This window comes from Haemaphysalis longicornis, unplaced genomic scaffold, assembly GCF_048455015.1.
Source record: "Haemaphysalis longicornis isolate Haplotype H1 unplaced genomic scaffold, Haemaphysalis longicornis Haplotype H1 scaffold_8, whole genome shotgun sequence".
Lineage (NCBI taxonomy): Eukaryota > Metazoa > Arthropoda > Arachnida > Ixodida > Ixodidae > Haemaphysalis > Haemaphysalis longicornis.
Window position 1 is genome coordinate 49,547,787 of NW_027526445.1, and position 17,573 is coordinate 49,565,359.

The 17,573-nt window shown below is 47.6% G+C and overlaps 1 protein-coding gene across 3 annotated transcripts; it reads right to left on the reverse strand.

Annotated features, from left to right (window-relative positions):
• Positions 1 to 8,953: 8,953 nt before the first annotated feature.
• On the reverse strand, positions 8,954 to 12,422 carry LOC144150052 (E3 ubiquitin-protein ligase Topors-like). Of its 3 annotated transcripts, none has more exons than XM_077681852.1 (2): positions 12,289 to 12,422; positions 8,954 to 10,877 (listed from the first exon to the last, which is right to left on the reverse strand). In XM_077681852.1, the coding sequence occupies exon 2, from the start codon at positions 10,842 to 10,844 to the stop codon at positions 9,036 to 9,038; it is 1,809 nt and encodes a 602-aa protein (XP_077537978.1). In that variant the 5' UTR covers positions 10,845 to 10,877; positions 12,289 to 12,422; the 3' UTR covers positions 8,954 to 9,035. The 3 variants fall into 3 exon arrangements, with proteins under 3 accessions (XP_077537978.1, XP_077537977.1, XP_077537976.1); XM_077681851.1 differs by having other exon boundaries at positions 12,172 to 12,406; XM_077681850.1 differs by having other exon boundaries at positions 12,176 to 12,403.
• Positions 12,423 to 17,573: the final 5,151 nt, after the last annotated feature.

A 17,573-nucleotide genomic window follows, 5' to 3' on the forward strand; every position in this document is an offset into this window, starting at 1 on the left:
TAAACGGGTACGCCAAAGAAAACCGAGCAGTAAGGAAATTAAAAAAGTGTGCGCATCTTCCCATGGCAGCTTTCTGTTAACCTCGCCCGCACAAACAAGGAGAAAAGGTATATGGTAACTTCTGTGCCTTTGAAGTATGGTACGTAAAAGTGGATGTTTCGTTACGCGTATTAACGGCGCAGCTCGTACTCGAATCACTAAATAAAGTTTCTCTTTTTTAGACTTGCATGACAAACATGCGAGGTTCCCAGGCCATCTGGAAATTTTCTGCTGGATTTTTTAGGCTGTGCCACTATGGTCAACGCTAAATTGTGGTGCTAAAACAGAAGATATGAAAAAGAACTCTTGGGTTTGAGTTCTTCAGGGTATAAGCTTTAGTCTAAAATGTAGGGGTGTGCGAATATCAATTTTTTAATTTCGAAGCGAATTCGAATAATAAAAACAAAGTTCGAATCGAATCGAATATTTTTCGAATACGAATACTTATTGTTTTTTGTAAAATTAAAGTTTTCACCACCTAGAGACACAAAAACTGCAACTTTATTGCACAACAAATCATACAAAGTAAAATTAGAAATTACACAATACCATTGCACTCAACAGGTTAAGGTCTGCACTCACTTAAATGTTAACATGCAGAAAGGTTAACTGCTCGACATGTTCGGGGAGCAGCGACAACCTTCTGCTCGTCACGACTCCACCAGATACCGAAAGCAGCCGCTCACTTGAGACACTAGTGGCTGGCATGCCCGAGCCCGTGCACATTGCCGCGCGCTGATACAGTAAAATCTCGATGATACTAATCTTGCGGGACCACGAAAAATATTCGTATCATCCGAAATTCGTATGAACCACAGACCAAATAATTGAGCGCTGAAAAAAGTTTTCATTTATTTCTTCTCTTACTTTCGCGTGAAGAAATTCGTGATTTTTTCTGCTTTTTTTAACCCCCATGTCGCAAAGCAGTCCTTTCTGGAGCACGTAAAGCTTCGCGCTCGTCTCCTCACTCGCTGTGCCCAAGCTCACTACATGCCGCAACAGTCAAGCGTGAACCGCATGGTGCGTTTTTGCACGCGATTCGCTCGCCTAGCTCGGCTCTGCAAGCGCTGTATTTTCACGCCCGCATCGACGATTTCGCGCCGGCGGTAGCGCCTACCTCGGTCAGAAAATGACGCACGAGGCGCGCGCGGCAGAATGGAGGAGCCTGACTACTTGCGATGAGATCGAGACAGCCGGCTTGGCTCCGCCGGACATAGTTAGGCTTAGCACCCCGGCAAATACTTTACGGGCGCTTTCTAGCGGCGCGGATGATGTTTTATAATACCGTTTTCGCATGCATTATCAGCTCCTTTACCGCACAAGCAACTTTGTGTCTCCCTTGAGCCGCCTTTTAAAGAGCGTTTATACCCCTGTCACACGGGCACTTTCAATCGCGATTGAAGTGAATCGCGATCGAGTTTTCGAGCGCGCTCGACGTACTGCCGCTGCTACACGGCCCGTTTCAATCACAGAACAGGGAGGATTTTAGAGAAGCCATGGAGGAAAGAATACTCAGGAGAGGCCCCTGGCATCCCAATGCATTGCGAAAAGTGTGGAGGAAGTTACGTCATTTTTCTTGAGCCCATACACAATGTTGCTTACTTGTTTATAACTGCGGCGGCCAAATTTGGGCAAATAGAACGGACAAATTTTTACGGCGCTTGGTATTTCACTGCCTCGCTACGCTTGCAAACCAGCGCAGTCACTACGACAAACGTTTTTAGATTAGGCCAGTTTGAAAACTCTGCCGTCGGAGGCGTCTGCGTTCGCCATCCCGCGAGCCTGTTGCTATGACGACGACAAACGCTACTTTGCCAGGCTTAAGAGCTGAAAAATCGTCCTTCTATCTCAAAAACGAAGGCCGTTTTTCGATTGAAACTTTGGGTGAGGGTTAGAATGGGCAAATTGAAGGCGAAATCAACAGCTTAGAACATGACATCGCACCGAGGAATTAGCGACGAAGCTGTTTTCGCTTCGAAGCGGGAGGGCAGGGCGACGCCATGTTAGTCAAATCAAACCGGAGACAGCAAAGGATGATGGGATAGAGTGCTGGGCTCCGTGGGCTCAAGTCATGGCGGGACTCGGCTTCACAAATGTGACGTCAGGGCCTCTCCTAACCTTTTCTTTCCTCCATGAGAGAAGCAAAGGTCTAGCTTTGCCTGTAGTGCCAGAAAAAGCGTAGTGGCGGCGTCGTGAACTACCCAGTACGCCCGCTTGATGGCGCTGTAAACACGGCTTTGTAAACATGGCGGATGCTTTTTGTACAGGCCGCTTGAGCTCCTTAATAACATGGCTGCCCTCGCACGGCGGCCGCCGGCTCGCTGCTCCACGGCCGGACTCGACTCTCCTCCTCCCGCGCGCGAAAGGGGCGTCGAGTCCGGCCGTGGCTGCTCCTGCTGGCTCCTGGCTGGCACGCTGGTCGCGTGTTTACTTGCGCCGCGCTAGTGAAGTGATGTTACGCCAGGTGACCAGATGGCCTCGACTGGCACAGACCACAGTGAGCAGCAAGTGAGAACAAATCGTTTATTGACATCCGCAAGTTTACAGAGGCCAGGACATCATTTCATTTCGATCGCTGCAATTGTACGTCGCTTTCGTGACAACATTTTTTTTTTTTTTTTGCCATAACAACTCGTTCACTTGCGCTAAGATTTCGAACGAAGGGCACAAATGAAGTATTGACGGCGACAACGGTTTCCTTTGCACCGTCTTTCTAGCGGAGTGCATAACACTCACCTTCTGTTGGAAGAATCGAATATTCTGGCCTCGACAGCTGCCTTCCGATGCGGAATTTCCCACATTTGTCATTCCACAAGCACTCAATTCCCGTGTTTTGCCAGTCCTCTCAACAACTGATGGACGCAAAAGCACATAACAGCAATAACAGTCACGAAACCGGTGCTCCGCGCACATTGAAACGGTCGGCCGTTGCAGCGGTTTCAATTTGAATTGGCGGCTTTGTGGTTGCGAATTCAGAAACGAGGTGGTGCACCAGTCGGCTGTTCGTAAAAAGTTGCGTACATTTTTGCTCAACGGATGTTTGATGCGGAACTTGTTAATAGTATTTTTAAATAACACATTGTAAGCGAACTGTGTGGGCTCTTTGAGTCACGGAATGAATGTTTTGTATTCTATACCAAAAGTAACATTTTGCCTGCGCCGTCTGGTGGGCTTGATGGTCGAAAACAGCGCTTTAGGTTGGTCACGTGGGGCGTCGATTTTTACGCCGCCTATAGGGAAGACAGGGAACGGGTCCAAGCTTGAGAGGCCTGTTTTCAATCGCGATTGAGAAGTTGCACGGGTTGCGCTCGTATTCGCCAGATGGCGCTAACCATGTACTTGCAAGTGAAGGAAACAGAGACGCTCATGTGGAAAGAGAGGATGGAAAAGAAGGGATCGCTGGGAATCTACAAAGCAAGCAAAAAAGAGATCCGGAAAGAGAACTTTTATGACAACAATAAAGGTAGTGCGTTGCTCTTTGAGGCGCGGGCTGGCTGCTTGAGAACTCGAACCTACATGAGCAAATATTCGTCCCAGGATGAGACATGTGTTGTATGTGGCAGGGATAAAGAAACAATCGACCACATAGTAATAGGATGCGAAAAGATTCAGCCGGATAGAATTGGGGGGAAAGTCCTACTTCCTGAGGCACTGGGCTTCGCAATTGATGGAAGCATTAACTGGTCAGCAGTAGGTATTACTAAGCAGCGGCTAGAGTATTGGTGGAAAAAAAGCAGGGAAGTCGATAAAATAACATCCCAGCCAGGGGTAGCGGCAGGGCAGAATTAAAAAGAAATCCGAGTTGAGGGACTAAATTTAAATTCAAACCATTCAAACTACTAAGATAGGCTAGATGGCGCACGCCGTCACCCCGATTCAAAGGGGAGGCCTTTAATCATCATCATCATCATCATCGGCCGGCATCTGGTAACTTCGCGCGGTCGTACGTATACCTAACTATGTAAATATTACCTCACGCTTATTTGGATAAAGTTATTTGACACAATTTGTGGTGTTAGTTGAAGTTGTCACATTCTGTGCCATTACTGAGCGGGGACGAGAGTATCGCCGGTATCGCCTCTCAAGCTTGGACGTTCCCTGTCTTCCCTATAGGCGGCGTAAAAATCGACGCCCCACGTGACCAACCTAAAGCGCTGTTTTCGACCATCAAGCCCACCAGACGGCGCAGGCAAAATGTTACTTTTGGTATAGAATACAAAACATTCATTCCGTGACTCAAAGAGCCCACACAGTTCGCTTACAATGTGTTATTTAAAAATACTATTAACAAGTTCCGCATCAAACATCCGTTGAGCAAAAATGTACGCAACTTTTTACGAACAGCCGACTGGTGCACCACCTCGTTTCTGAATTCGCAACCACAAAGCCGCCAATTCAAATTGAAACCGCTGCAACGGCCGACCGTTTCAATGTGCGCGGAGCACCGGTTTCGTCCGTGACTGTTATTGCTGTTATGTGCTTTTGCGTCCATCAGTTGTTGAGAGGACTGGCAAAACACGGGAATTGAGTGCTTGTGGAATGACAAATGTGGGAAATTCCGCATCGGAAGGCAGCTGTCGAGGCCAGAATATTCGATTCTTCCAACAGAAGGTGAGTGTTATGCACTCCGCTAGAAAGACGGTGCAAAGGAAACCGTTGTCGCCGCCAATACTTCATTTGTGCCCTTCGTTCGAAATCTTAGCGCAAGTGAACGAGTTGTTATGGCAAAAAAAAAAAAAAATGTTGTCACGAAAGCGACGTACAATTGCAGCGATCGAAATGAAATGATGTCCTGGCCTCTGTAAACTTGCGGATGTCAATAAACGATTTGTTCTCACTTGCTGCTCACTGTGGTCTGTGCCAGTCGAGGCCATCTGGTCACCTGGCGTAACATCACTTCACTAGCGCGGCGCAAGTAAACACGCGACCAGCGTGCCAGCCAGGAGCCAGCAGGAGCAGCCACGGCCGGACTCGACGCCCCTTTCGCGCGCGGGAGGAGGAGAGTCGAGTCCGGCCGTGGAGCAGCGAGCCGGCGGCCGCCGTGCGAGGGCAGCCATGTTATTAAGGAGCTCAAGCGGCCTGTGCAAAAAGCATCCGCCATGTTTACAAAGCCGTGTTTACAGCGCCATCAAGCGGGCGTACTGGGTAGTTCACGACGCCGCCACTACGCTTTTTCTGGCACTACAGGCAAAGCTAGACCTTTGCTTCTCTAAAATCCTCCCTGTTCTGTGGTATCGCCGCTTTCGTTCGATCGCGCTTGGAAGCCTCGATCGCGCTTGAGAAACCAGGATTGAGTTCGAGCGGGATCGAGCTCGATCGCGATTGAAACTGCCGTGTAGCAGGTGCCCGATCCGGATTGAGCTCGATCCGGATCGACTCAATCGCGATTGAAAGTGCCCGTGTGACAGGGGTATTAGAAACGGTCGCTCGAGCGCCCGCGCCACTTCGCGGCTGGAGCCGACGCCATGTTGACGCCGCCGGCCGCGCCGCGTGCAGCGCGGGGGTGGTTTCCTGGCGGTGTCAGCGCGCGTTGGGCGTGCGCAGAGCGTTTTCGCGAGCAGAAAACAATAACACCGATACCGTCTGGGAAACCACGTACCGTTCGCCGTGTATATGCTTCGCGACTTTGCTGCTGTGACACGCTCTGAATTTTTTTTTTTTTTTTTTAGTTTTGGGTGGTTCGAATATTTCGAACCATAAAAGTGTCGTTCGAATCGAATCGAATACCAAAAAATTCGAATCGAATATTCGAAATTTCGAATATTCGCACACCCCTACTAAAATGCTTATTGCAGAGTTTTTCAGCATCGTTTGTGTAGGTTCCCAGAAACACTTTCCTTGGCTAAGGTGAGGCACATGGCCGCAAGCTTTCAGGAGCTGTCACTGCGTGGCACTCCACGTTGAATTTACCCTTTCCCTCCTTTCTGCTTAGTGCTGCGAGGGGCTTTTCGACAGGCTTTGCTCCACTGAAGCTTGTCCAATTATTATACAGTCGATCCCGGATATATTGAATTATTGCATAGTATATCGAACAGTCTAAACATCCCTAGAAATCCCATGCAAAAGTATAGCACTTTCGTACGCGTGTATCGAACTCTTGTTCACCGTCACATTCCATATATCGAACGCCACGCCGCAAGTGCCCCCGCAACTGTGCTTCTCCTGATGGAGTTGTGGGCGATGACGATGACTTATCGCACGTCGCGTCACTTTGGGGGCCTTCAGTACTTACAAAGTAACTCAATGCCTTCAACACCTGCTCGACACACTAGCATGGGATAGCCTCATGACAATGAGAATGCAGGGTGTGATTGGATGCGAAATAGAAAGGGGATACCGACCAGAGACCGGTGACCCACACAGAGAAACTGTATGTTGTTACCCAGCAGCGGCTCTGCTGGCATGGAGACTGGCGCGGCGTGGTGCGTGTTTGTTTTTTTCTCGGCGGCGTGTCTCCGGAGACATGGTCGCGAAAAGAACATAAGGATTTGGATTTAACGATGAAGGCGGACATCATTAGACGGGGTGGAGGCCAGCGAAAAGTGGTCGTTGGTTGCAGAGGCATTCGAAATTTGAAATTCCTCGCAGCACGTTTGGGCACGAAACTGCGTACCAAGCTGACGTAAGGCGAAGGCAGCGCAGCACGGGCGTCCTGGAACATTTCGTGTGCGTGTTCCTGCAGTGGTTCAGCAAAGCAGCTGCGTTGCGGCTCCAGACGAGAGGCGTTCGGATACAAAAGGCAACGGTGTTGAGTGCCTCGAGAGTGAATTACCGAAAGCTGTCATCATTCCCGTGCGAAATCCCGGGGCCACAACAGCATGCAAGTTCGTAACTCTTGACGACGACGTGCAAGCTGTGGTGGATTGCGACGATGAGGCGATCGTGGTGCGCATTGCCATTACCGGAAAAGCGGACCTTACTAGCTATGTCGACGACGTTCCCAACCGCCTACGCTAGCCGAGCTTGTGTCTGCATTCACTGTAATTCGTGGCCTTGGCGGCGCAGTAGACGGTGACTGGCTTTCTCATTTAAATGGCATGGTAAGCTTGAAGATAGCTTGATGAACTTCGTGACGAGATGAAGAAGCTAGCGAAGCTCACGTGCTTTTTCGTGCTGAATACCTAAAGTGCGGTGGGCGTCGTGCTGTTTCATATTTTTCGAGCTTTGAAGAGCAAATCGGGAAGCTACTGCTTGTCGCCGTCTCTCCAAGCTCTCAGTGATGTGCAGAGTTTTCAGAGAAGCTCCAGGTGGGTATTTTTTATATTTTGAATTATTGATATATCAAACTATTGCGCGATCCCCTTAGAGTTCGATATATCCGGGATTGACTGTATTAGCAAGAAAAAAAAATGGAGGACGAGGGAAGGTGGCAAGAAAGTTCGAGTCTTCATGCTCCCTTCAGCCTGGCCATTCATAACGTGTTCGACAGACATCAATGTTCGGTGTTTTTGAGTTGCACCACCATAGCCTGGTTTTTTTTTCTACGTGTTGTTTGTGAAGACTTGTTCCAGTTCTTTTATTTCACATCCCCACGGTATTATGCTGCAAAGCAAAGTTTTAAATAAAAAAACCTCATGACATCTAGGAATCATTCGATTGAAGAAAACCGAGGCAACTGCTATTAAGTCGAGTGAACTCATAAATAGTGACCGAGTTATTGTTTAAAAGATGTCGCAAACAAATGCCGTGCTTATTCCATGAAATGAAATGACTGTTTCAGCACTAATTAAACAAAGGCTTGCCATATAATTTATCTGCTGACACTCGGGCCAACCACGATGGTTCGCAGTCTGCAAACCAACAGTATGTACTACAGTTGAACCCCTTTATAAGAGACACGTACCAGGGAGCAGTTTCTGTCTCTTATACGAGATGTACGAGTTTAATGTGGGCACCGTATGACTAAAATAAGCTCAAAAGAATGCTACAGCGTGTTGCAAAAGATTCATTGTAATGTATGTTTGGCTCCCAGAATTTATAAAGCAGTTCTGAATCTGTGTGCTTCATGACTGTATTTAGTTTTTTACAACCGATTCTACAAGCTTTTTTCCCTTTCACTGTTTGTGGAAGATGAATCGTACATGTCGAGTTTGCAAGCCTGATGAATAGCCAGAGCGCACAGCTTCTTCTGCTGTGTGGTGAGGCTATTCATTACGCTGGCAGGACTCCACGTCTGCGATGCTTCTTGATTGGGAGCTACGCGAGTGGGAGAGCCCGCATGTGTGGTCGCGCTCCAATGGATGGCAGTAAACTTCAGCCACTTCTGTAAGTTGCATTTCCATTGGCAGCGCTTCTCATCGTCATTTCACAGCTGACTGAACCACTGTGTGTTTGCTGAAGTTATAATAAATAGCGACTGCAGGCGTCTGTTGTCCACCTGTGTTTCCACATTGGAAGCAACTGCAATTAGTGACTGGTGGCACTGCATCTGCAGTTAAAATGTCTGTTACAAGCGAGATTATTGATTACAGTTCAAGGATGACTTGTCCCTTATAACCAACCGTCTTTTACATCCGATGTCTGTTATAACAGAGGTCAATTTAATGGGAAAGATAGGGCAGCCAACCATGTGGGTGAATAGTGTCTCATACCCATTTGTCTCTTACATCCATGTCTCTTAAAACGAGGTTCAACTGTATACAACTTATGTGGGATGAACTGTGCAAAGAATGTCGACGTTATACGAGATTGCTCACAAAACTTAGTCATGTGGTGTTAACTACTGCTGCAACTGAGCGTTGTATGTTCAAGCGAAAATGCTAGGACTTGATAGCATTTGAGATGGAGACAAGTTTATTCAGCGTAAAAATAAACCCTAGCATGGCTTTGCACCAAGCCCGCAGTCACTTTATTAAAAAGTATCTACACTATTTACATTTTTATTCAACGTAAAAAACTACACCACGGCTTTACACTAGGCCCGCAGTGACTTTATTAAAACATATTTACACTATTTACATTGACAAACAAGTAAAATGAGCTGCATGCAGGAATAGCTAAAATTCTTGTGAAGAACTGTTACGCCTGTACTTGTGCCTTGGCGATCTTGTTCGGGCCTTGTGCTCACGACCCCTGCGATGGTGACGTGAGGAGTGGCGCTCCCGGCTTGCAGCGTCGCGTGGCCTCGTTCCACCGTTGACAGCAACAACAACACTGCCAAGCTTTCGCGGCGTCCTCGCTTCTGTAGCCGGCACGTCGTCCTCGTCCGAGCTGGTCTCCCACGCGTCCACGACGTGCTCATGCTTGCGAACACGAAGCGCACGTCGAGGATACCCCCCTGAACTGCTTCTGCTCGTGGATGCCTTTCGCCACGTAGACTCCACACTGGTCTCGCTGCTAGACGTTCTTCGCCGTCGGACGTGCGGGGACCTGGAATGCCTCCTTGAGTTTCTGATCTGGGGACGCTCGTATTCCGATGGTGTGTCGCCCGTTTCGCAAAACTCCGAAGAGCCTGCCTGTGAGATGTCACGAAGACCGGGGGAGCTGTGGGACACTGGCGACACGTTGTGGTACACACGAGAATCGGGCGAGGATGTGGTCACGTCATCAAACTCGGGAGCACGGCAGCGGTACGTGGAAAACTCGCTCGCATTGCTCGCTCCAGCCGCCCTTTCTGATTGGGGATCCTGGGAGGGGCCGGGTGCTGACAAATCCCCCTCGTCATCCGACGATGTGAGCTCGATGACGACCGGCGTCCGCTCTCGCTGCGGCTTGACCACCTTTACGAGGATGCAGTCGGAGCTGTCGGAATCGCTGTCGCTGTCCACCGCGGTGACCGCTTCCTGCCTCGCTGCTCCCAGACCACTGGGGCCCGGCTGTGGAGACTCCCGCCTGGCGGTCGTCGGCTGCGACGCTGTCCGATTCTGTTCCGCCAGAACCACTCGGAACCGGCTGACGGGGTCACCCCGGCAGTATGCCTGGCTGCGGGACTTGTACACGGTGTTCCTGTCATACCCGACCATGTCGTGCACCGAGGTGGCAAACAGGTAGAACTCGTAGACAAAGTGCTCCACGTATTGGTCGAGGAAGGGACGCAAGGCGGAGGCAAAGGCCGGATGCCGGATGTCGTAGGCCAGAATGAGCGACATTATGACATCCATGGTGGATCGGACACGGCTTTGGCTCGGTATGAGTGCATTCAGCTCACGGTTGAGCCATGGAACAAGCCGGTGGGTGCACGCCGGGTTCTCGCGGTAGAAGCGTGGCGACGACTCACGGAAGTGAGAATAGCTGGGTACGGCCCACAGGTCAAGACCGTAGAGCTCCTGCCGCTCGGCGCTAGTTATGGCTCCTCGGGGTATGAACCGGGCCTGCTGCCTGCGCGACTGCGCCGCTATCGTGGCCTGCCTTACGCGCTCCTGATGCTGACGCATTATCACCTCCTCCCGCCACCCAGCAGTCATTGTGGTTGTGTACCGGAACCTCCGGTCATAGTAGTCCGCCACGGACTCCGGAGCACGCTGCAGCTCGTTGACGAAGTACTGGTCGTAGTCTTCGAGTGAGCGGACGCTGTGGATGATGCTCTTGAACCGCTGCTTGCAGAGGGGGCATTCGGCCTTCACCTTGGCCCATTCGGCCAGGCAAGCAAAGCAGAAGGTGTGGAAGCAACTGTCTGTGAACGACTTGTTCTCCGGGGCACCCAGGCAGATGGCGCAGCTGTCCTCCGGCGACGCAGTGTTGCGACTGGACGGTCGCTCGGGTGTTGCATCGGTGGGGCCCACTTTGACAGCCGAGGTGCCGCTGTCCCGGCCGTTGGGCGGTCTTCTGACGTGCCCCCGGGGTGGAGAGGGACGAGCGGTGGCCATTTTCAGACTGCGCGCACGCAGATGCAAACAGTCCTGCAACGAAAAGAAAGTGGAGGGCAGAATTGAGTGCTCGCATGCTGCCTATTTTGATGTCATACGAAGCATTGTGCCAGGTGAATAAAACAGGAATTGGCAAACAAAATTGCCGCAACGGTTTCAGTGCAGTAAGGTAGCCCGTTGGATGATACAGTTTGAGCTTGGTTTGCAGCACCGTCTCTATCATTGTAAAAAAGAAAAAGATGTAACGACCTCTACTGATACTGAACACATTAGGGTCTGCTCGATTATCTCGGCAGGCTATGTAAGCTCAGTCTGCAAACTAACTTTGAGGAAACAGCGTAAGCATTTTACACTGCTAGGCACGATAAATAGCGTCACCTTTTCGTGAACTTCAAACGCATGAAACCGACATTACAAATAGTTTAAGCTCTTTGAATACGCGCGACGACACTTTTATAGGCATCTAGAGCGATACGCCTACAGCTAGACTACAAGAGGCTTGCGCTGGACGTGCTACTACTGTGTTCTAAATACTTAAAGAACTTCCTATCGCACTGGCGGGAAGCGCCAACACGGGGACATGAGAAGAAAACAAAATATACGAGACGAAACGCTTCGTCTCGTCTATGTTTTTGTTTTCTTTTTTTGTCCCCGCGCGCTTCCCACCAATGCAATGTATTACCAACTCGCCGAAGCTTCCGCTCTTGCAACTTCCTATGTTCTGGCGAACCTACTTCGACGCGTTGTAGCCAGAGGATCGATAAACAGAGTATGCTAATTGTCAGTGTTCAACCACCGCTGGAAAGCTCTAAAACATTAATTGCGCTAAGCACGAGACTGACAGGACAAATTTGCCACAGAACACACAAGTGACATGTGCAAGTATGCTGCTGCGCAGTCAGTCTTTAGCTTAGTGCGAGAAATGTTTCCAAGAGTTCTACCTTGCCCTGCGTGCGTTCTTCTGATTTCGCGATGTAAAACATCCGCAACGTCAAATACCGTCAAATAATATCCAGTATCGTGTATTACCCAATTATAACACATGATTTAGGAAGAAATGTGCGGGATGGGGTCGGCGCGAACAGCTGAGGCTGAGCTCTCGCTTTTAAAGCGCAACTATGCAGCTAGGTGGACGCCAAGAAACGACACTTTAAGGAGAAGCCTCTCAGTCAAGGCCGGTACTTCCAGCTACTAAAGCATCATTTCGATAAAGTGTGCTCCCGGACTAAAGCCAGGCAGGCCAGCAAAACCATGCAGGCAACGGAACCTTCCCTCAACGAGCTAATCTTCCACCAAAGTGGCTGTGTAGGTCCAGTCCAATACATACTTACAACGGTCGATGGGCAAACACTTCACGCGCTCGGTAGGCATTCACAAGCAGGCAGCACAGCCGTACAAATTGCACTTCAAAGGCTAAAAAGCACACAGTCTGTGCCCAGCGCACCCACTAAAACGCAGGACCAGCACGAGCGCGCAGAACAGGGAGGCGTCGAGCACGTACGCACCAACGGCCAGCCGACAACGTCGCCTTTCTTTTTTTTTTTTTGATATGATTATTTGAACCGTTGTAGAGCGAACGACGTGGAAAGTTCTGGAACTACTTTCTCGCTTTTTTGAGGCAATTTCTAGAAAACCAACAAGAATGACGTCATCATGACGTCATAACAATATTGTGATTATTTGCATATTTGACAATATTCCCGCATTTTTAGGCATGTTTTAGGCAATCTCTTGAAAGACGGCAAAAAATGGCGTCGTAGTGACGTCATAACAATAGTAGTGATTATTTGCATATCATTTGCAGAAGTATTTTTACAGCGCAGCTGTCTACGGCTAGGATCAGAATCCGGAACAGATCAGAACTCTGCTGGGATCCAGCAGACCGTCTACGGCATGGAGGAAAGATGGTCTACGGCATGCAGTTTTTAAATGTGAGCTAGTGAGAAACTCAATGGCGCGAGCGTCGACCAATTTTCAGCGAGAGAACCAAAGTTCTAGGGCCTCAATATTTTGATATAAGACAATTTACATTGCCCCTGAAAAATGTCTTCCGAGCAATGCATGGGCGTACGTATAAAGGGGAAGCCGTCTTTAAGGAATGGTGTATAAACTTGGGCTTTGTAAGCTGACTTTCCCACATTGCCCTCCTCTCTCCGCTGTCCTCACAGTTCAACATATATCAAATTCCCAATGTGGCTAAATCCCACCAGAGCAACAGTTTCACTGGACAGTGCGCTCTTCACACGGTTGGTGAAAGGACTCTGGTTTTCTTTTTATAAAGACTAAGCACTTATATGTTACAGGCTTTCTAAACGAACAAGCTTCGGAGGGTGCTGTCTAGGTGGCTGACCCAGTGGTAACGGGCGTGGCGCAAAGTTCAAAAGCAGAGAGAGAGAGAGAGAGAATGCTCTTTATTAAAAAAGCAGACAGGTTTGCCGGCGTTTCCAGTTGCCTACATGCTTCTCTGCTGAGGTATGGGCATGGGGGAAGAAAAGGCCCAAGAAAGAGCTGGGCAGGAAAGGAAAAGACAAAACACTGTCGTGGACTTTATGCGATAACGGACTTTCACAAATTTGGTTTTTGGTCTGAGCTTCATGTAACTTACAATTTTGAAAGTAGGCCAATGTCATCCAAATAAGAGAACAGACAACAGACTCCGTAGAGCTAATTGGCGCTGCTTCGAGGGACAAATCCATGGTCCTAAAATAATCTTGAGAGTTATTGGTTCCTGTTCCAGACGTTCAATGTTTTCAAAGAAGTGGCATCGCGGTTCCTTGTAGGCGGCACATTCTAATAAATGTGTTCAACTGTTTCCACACAAGAACAATTATCACAGTGCAGATTTGGCGTCGCTCCAAGGCGAAATATATGCACAGTTCAGCCTTAGGCGATGATACGTTTCCAGTTGAGGAGGGAGCTGATGTCTCGGGAGTCGATCTACTTCAATTCTGGGCCAATAGTGTGCAGAAAGCAGTGCGTATTTTGCAAGTTACTCCACAGACGGTATCTTTCAGTCACGGAAAAGTGGTGAGCCATGGCAGAAGCTCCTGTTTTTTGTAAAATACACCTTGCGGTATTTCAGGTGTAGAAGGCCTTTACGGGCCTTTTAGTCGGCTTTTTGGTTCCCTTTGGTGCCGCTGATAAACAGCTCACCCAACCAGGCTTTGCCTTTACATTCTGTTCTTTGCATCCCCCGTAATTTTTCCACCCGTGTTTCCGTCGTCGTTTTTCTCTGAAACTTTTCTACTTTTGCCTCTGCGTTTTGTGGTGCAGGTGTGTGAGATGCATACATAATATTTATTTTTTAAGTTCACTCCCATAGTTTTGTATTTTTTCTTTTTATGGTTCTATTTGACTAGTTATCTCCATGTACGTTGTCATAATTAGGAAGGGCCATTTGTGCAGGTGTTCTATATTCTATAGCTCCTTTCAAGTTGAATACTTCATGTCTGCGTGAATGCTTGTTTGTATGCATAGAGTTAATACTCTTGCATGAGGAAACATTATGACAAATAGATGTATATACGAGCGAAGTTAAGTAAACGACTCTCTCCTAAAAAGAGAAGTCTTGTTCGAAGCATGTTGTCTGCACCTCCTGCCAATTATTATGCAGTAATAATAAATTTAGTGCATGCAGCTATTGCAGTTACACGTGCAAGGTTATATTAAAATATTAACATGTAAATAAATAAAATAAATACAATAACAAATTGCATACAGCACGCATAAATCGGCATGTAAAAATATCACTCTTTCTGGCTAATGTGCCAACTGGTCAACTATTGACCTCATTCGTCGCACGAGGTCGCGGGTTCGATTCCCGGCCACGGTGGCCGCTTTTCTGATGGCTGCGAAAAGCAACAACGCCCGTGTGTACGAGATTCCGGCGCACGTTAAAGTTCCCCAGGTGGTCAAAATTAATCCGGAGCATTTCACTACGGCGCGCCTCATTGCCTGCGTTGCGTCGGCGCGTTAAACCCTACAATCAATCAATCAGCCTTATTTGTCTCAAAAATACTTCACAAGATACAGATATGCTTTTAAGTAAGTAGCTAGGCATGCTTACAGGTGAGCTCTGTTGCATTGCGTTCTTTTCATCAGCTGCTAGTTCTCGTTTTATTGTCTTAATGCATGCTAATGCCTGAAGCAACAAATAGTGTTGAAAAATTTGCACCTCATTCTCACAAATATGGAACGTTAAAAAAGCAATTTGAACCCTGCTATTGTACTAATTGGTAGCTTAGGTGCATGCACTATGTATTAGTCGAGTTCACAATGTGGCAGGGTGTCTCAGGTTTAAATGGGTGTTAAATGTCGCTCTAGCCTCCGAACTCTTGAATAAAAATTAGCACTGTCCCAAAAAAAAATGGGTAAGTGCAGAGTAGGTATCAAGACAAAGTCGTTTAAAACACAACCTTAACGCAACTTATCCACTGCTCCGATTCGGTATGTGATTTCTTCGGCCGTGTGTCTGTGTTTTTCGGTGAAATGCCTAAAACACGCATTTAGCCTTTCTATCAAAACCATAAAACAGCAGGATATGTATTTGCAATTTCAACACTTTTATTTTCACAGTTCCGAGCTAATGCACTGTGTTGAAATAGATCGGATATATTGGTGCTTCTGCATAATATCTAAAGTCTAAGCACTCATTTTCATTGTTGCCCGGCTAACATCACTTTTTTTGGCACGTGTAATTTACATGCAGCAAGTTGTGAGAGAGCGAGATTGTTTCTCACTGTTTTAAAATAAGGTGTTCACATTATTTACCACAGAGCAACAATTTCACCGTATGTTCCTCACTGAACATTTACTGCATTAGAGTAAACCCACACAAAAGTGTCACATTTATAGTAAACGCTACTGCCACGATATGAGCACAGTTGTGGCAACTCGTACACACTCACTTAGCTTAAATTGAGAAACGCCCAATCTGTGGAGATTTCTGCTGTGGACTAAGACCAGTCTCCTCTTGAATTGCTGCGTTACTATACAGGGGCAATGTTAAAAAGGACACACTTGTGGTATGGACGGGATATCCTCGTGAACGCGGCTCATGGAGTGAAAGGCACATGGAGACACAAAATTACTTTTTTCGGAGGCCATGCTGGACCCCATTGTGGGGACTCCTACAACATTTTTTCTTCACAGTTCAGGAAACGCTGGGGGAGAAAATCTTTGCCATTGAAAAGGTGTCATAGCGAGCGGCTTGGAAAGTTCTCGTCTGCACTCCTCAGGCAGTGAAGGAACGAGAAAGGACGAAGGAAAGGGTCACTCCAACTACAAACGCGTGTGGTGTCAGCTTTTTGAAAGTTGTGGAAATGCCATGCCACTCTGGCCATGTGGCCCATGCTGCCGCCACAGTGCCCATTTTTTGTGAATGGTCAACGCAAAGAAAGTTGCCCTTTATTTTGTTTTAGTAAGACCAAATGCGACGCATAAGGTTTTCGTTTTCTGCTACTTTGAACTTAAATTACGTGTACGACACCACGTGCACAACACAAAAATGTGCCCTCCATAATTACTCGGCATTTAAATTTACAAGCGAACGATAAAAGCTTCAAATTCAGATATGTTACCATTCACCTTAATTGGAGGTGCCTGCTTTCAATTGCACTTTATAGCAGCCTCAAGTGTGCTTATGTCGCTAAATACATGAAACTGTAGTGAACTGCACTCAAACGTGGCTGTACGGCTGCACCAAATCCAAATTGAGTTTAACAAATTTGGCGACATTCAAATTGTCCATGCGACAAGGTTATAAATGTGTTCTGCTATAAAAAATTTAGTGCTTAGCTGTGGTTCATTATAAAGCGCCTTGTCACTGTTAATGGTCATTATTTATTTTGCGGTGATTATGGCGCCACTGGTTTCTGCTGCTCATTAGCATCATCATCATCAACCGCCTATTTAGGTTTACAGCAGGATGAAAGCCTCTCCCATTGACTTCCACCCGCTTCGCCTAAATGGTTGGAATAAAAATATCTTAGTTTCACATTGGGCCCAGCGGGTTTATGGACGGGCTTCTGGGAAGAGGCCTGCATTTCTTTTTTTTTCTACGAAGCTGACTGGAGCTGGGTTTTGTCCAAAATTGTGCGCATCTATCAGATCAGGTCGTGCCTCCTCACTTCAGAGCTAGGTAAAATGCTCTGCAACTCTCAATCTCGTGTCGGTTATTTGGAAAAAAATTTGGTTGAAATTGGCCACAGAGACGACTTTACCGTTATGCTGAGTTTCAGTTACCGCTCAGCATAATGGTAAAGTCGTCTTTGTGGCCAATTTCAGAGTAACTTTTCCCTAAAAAAACGACATCAGATTGAGAGCTGCAGAGCATTTTACACCCTGCCTTTCCTGTATACCTGTGTTCCCCTTTCCTTACACCCCCACATCAGCAGGCGTTCCAGTTATTAGCAATAAATTAATTCATTCACTACTAGCCTTAATTAGTTCACAGTGATTGATTGATTATGATGTTTAACGCGTCGACGCTGCATCTGGGCTTTGAGGCTTTGCGTCGCTGTGGAGGGCTCCCGATTAATTTTGACCACCTGGAGACATTTGACGTGCACCGAAATCTCAAAGTGAAATTGTAAACATCCCAGAATTCCAGTCTGCTGTCGATATACGGCTGTCTACGGAGAGAGTATGGTTACTCTGTAAAATGGCTGCAACTCTTGCTTTACCAAAACTATCCCGAAACATACTGTGTGAGAATAAGTTTAGAATCAA

Coding starts and splice junctions, on each gene's coding strand:
- LOC144150052 (XM_077681852.1), bottom strand. CDS start 10,844: ATGGCCACCGCTCGTCCCTCTCCACCCCGGGGGCACGTCAGAAGACCG.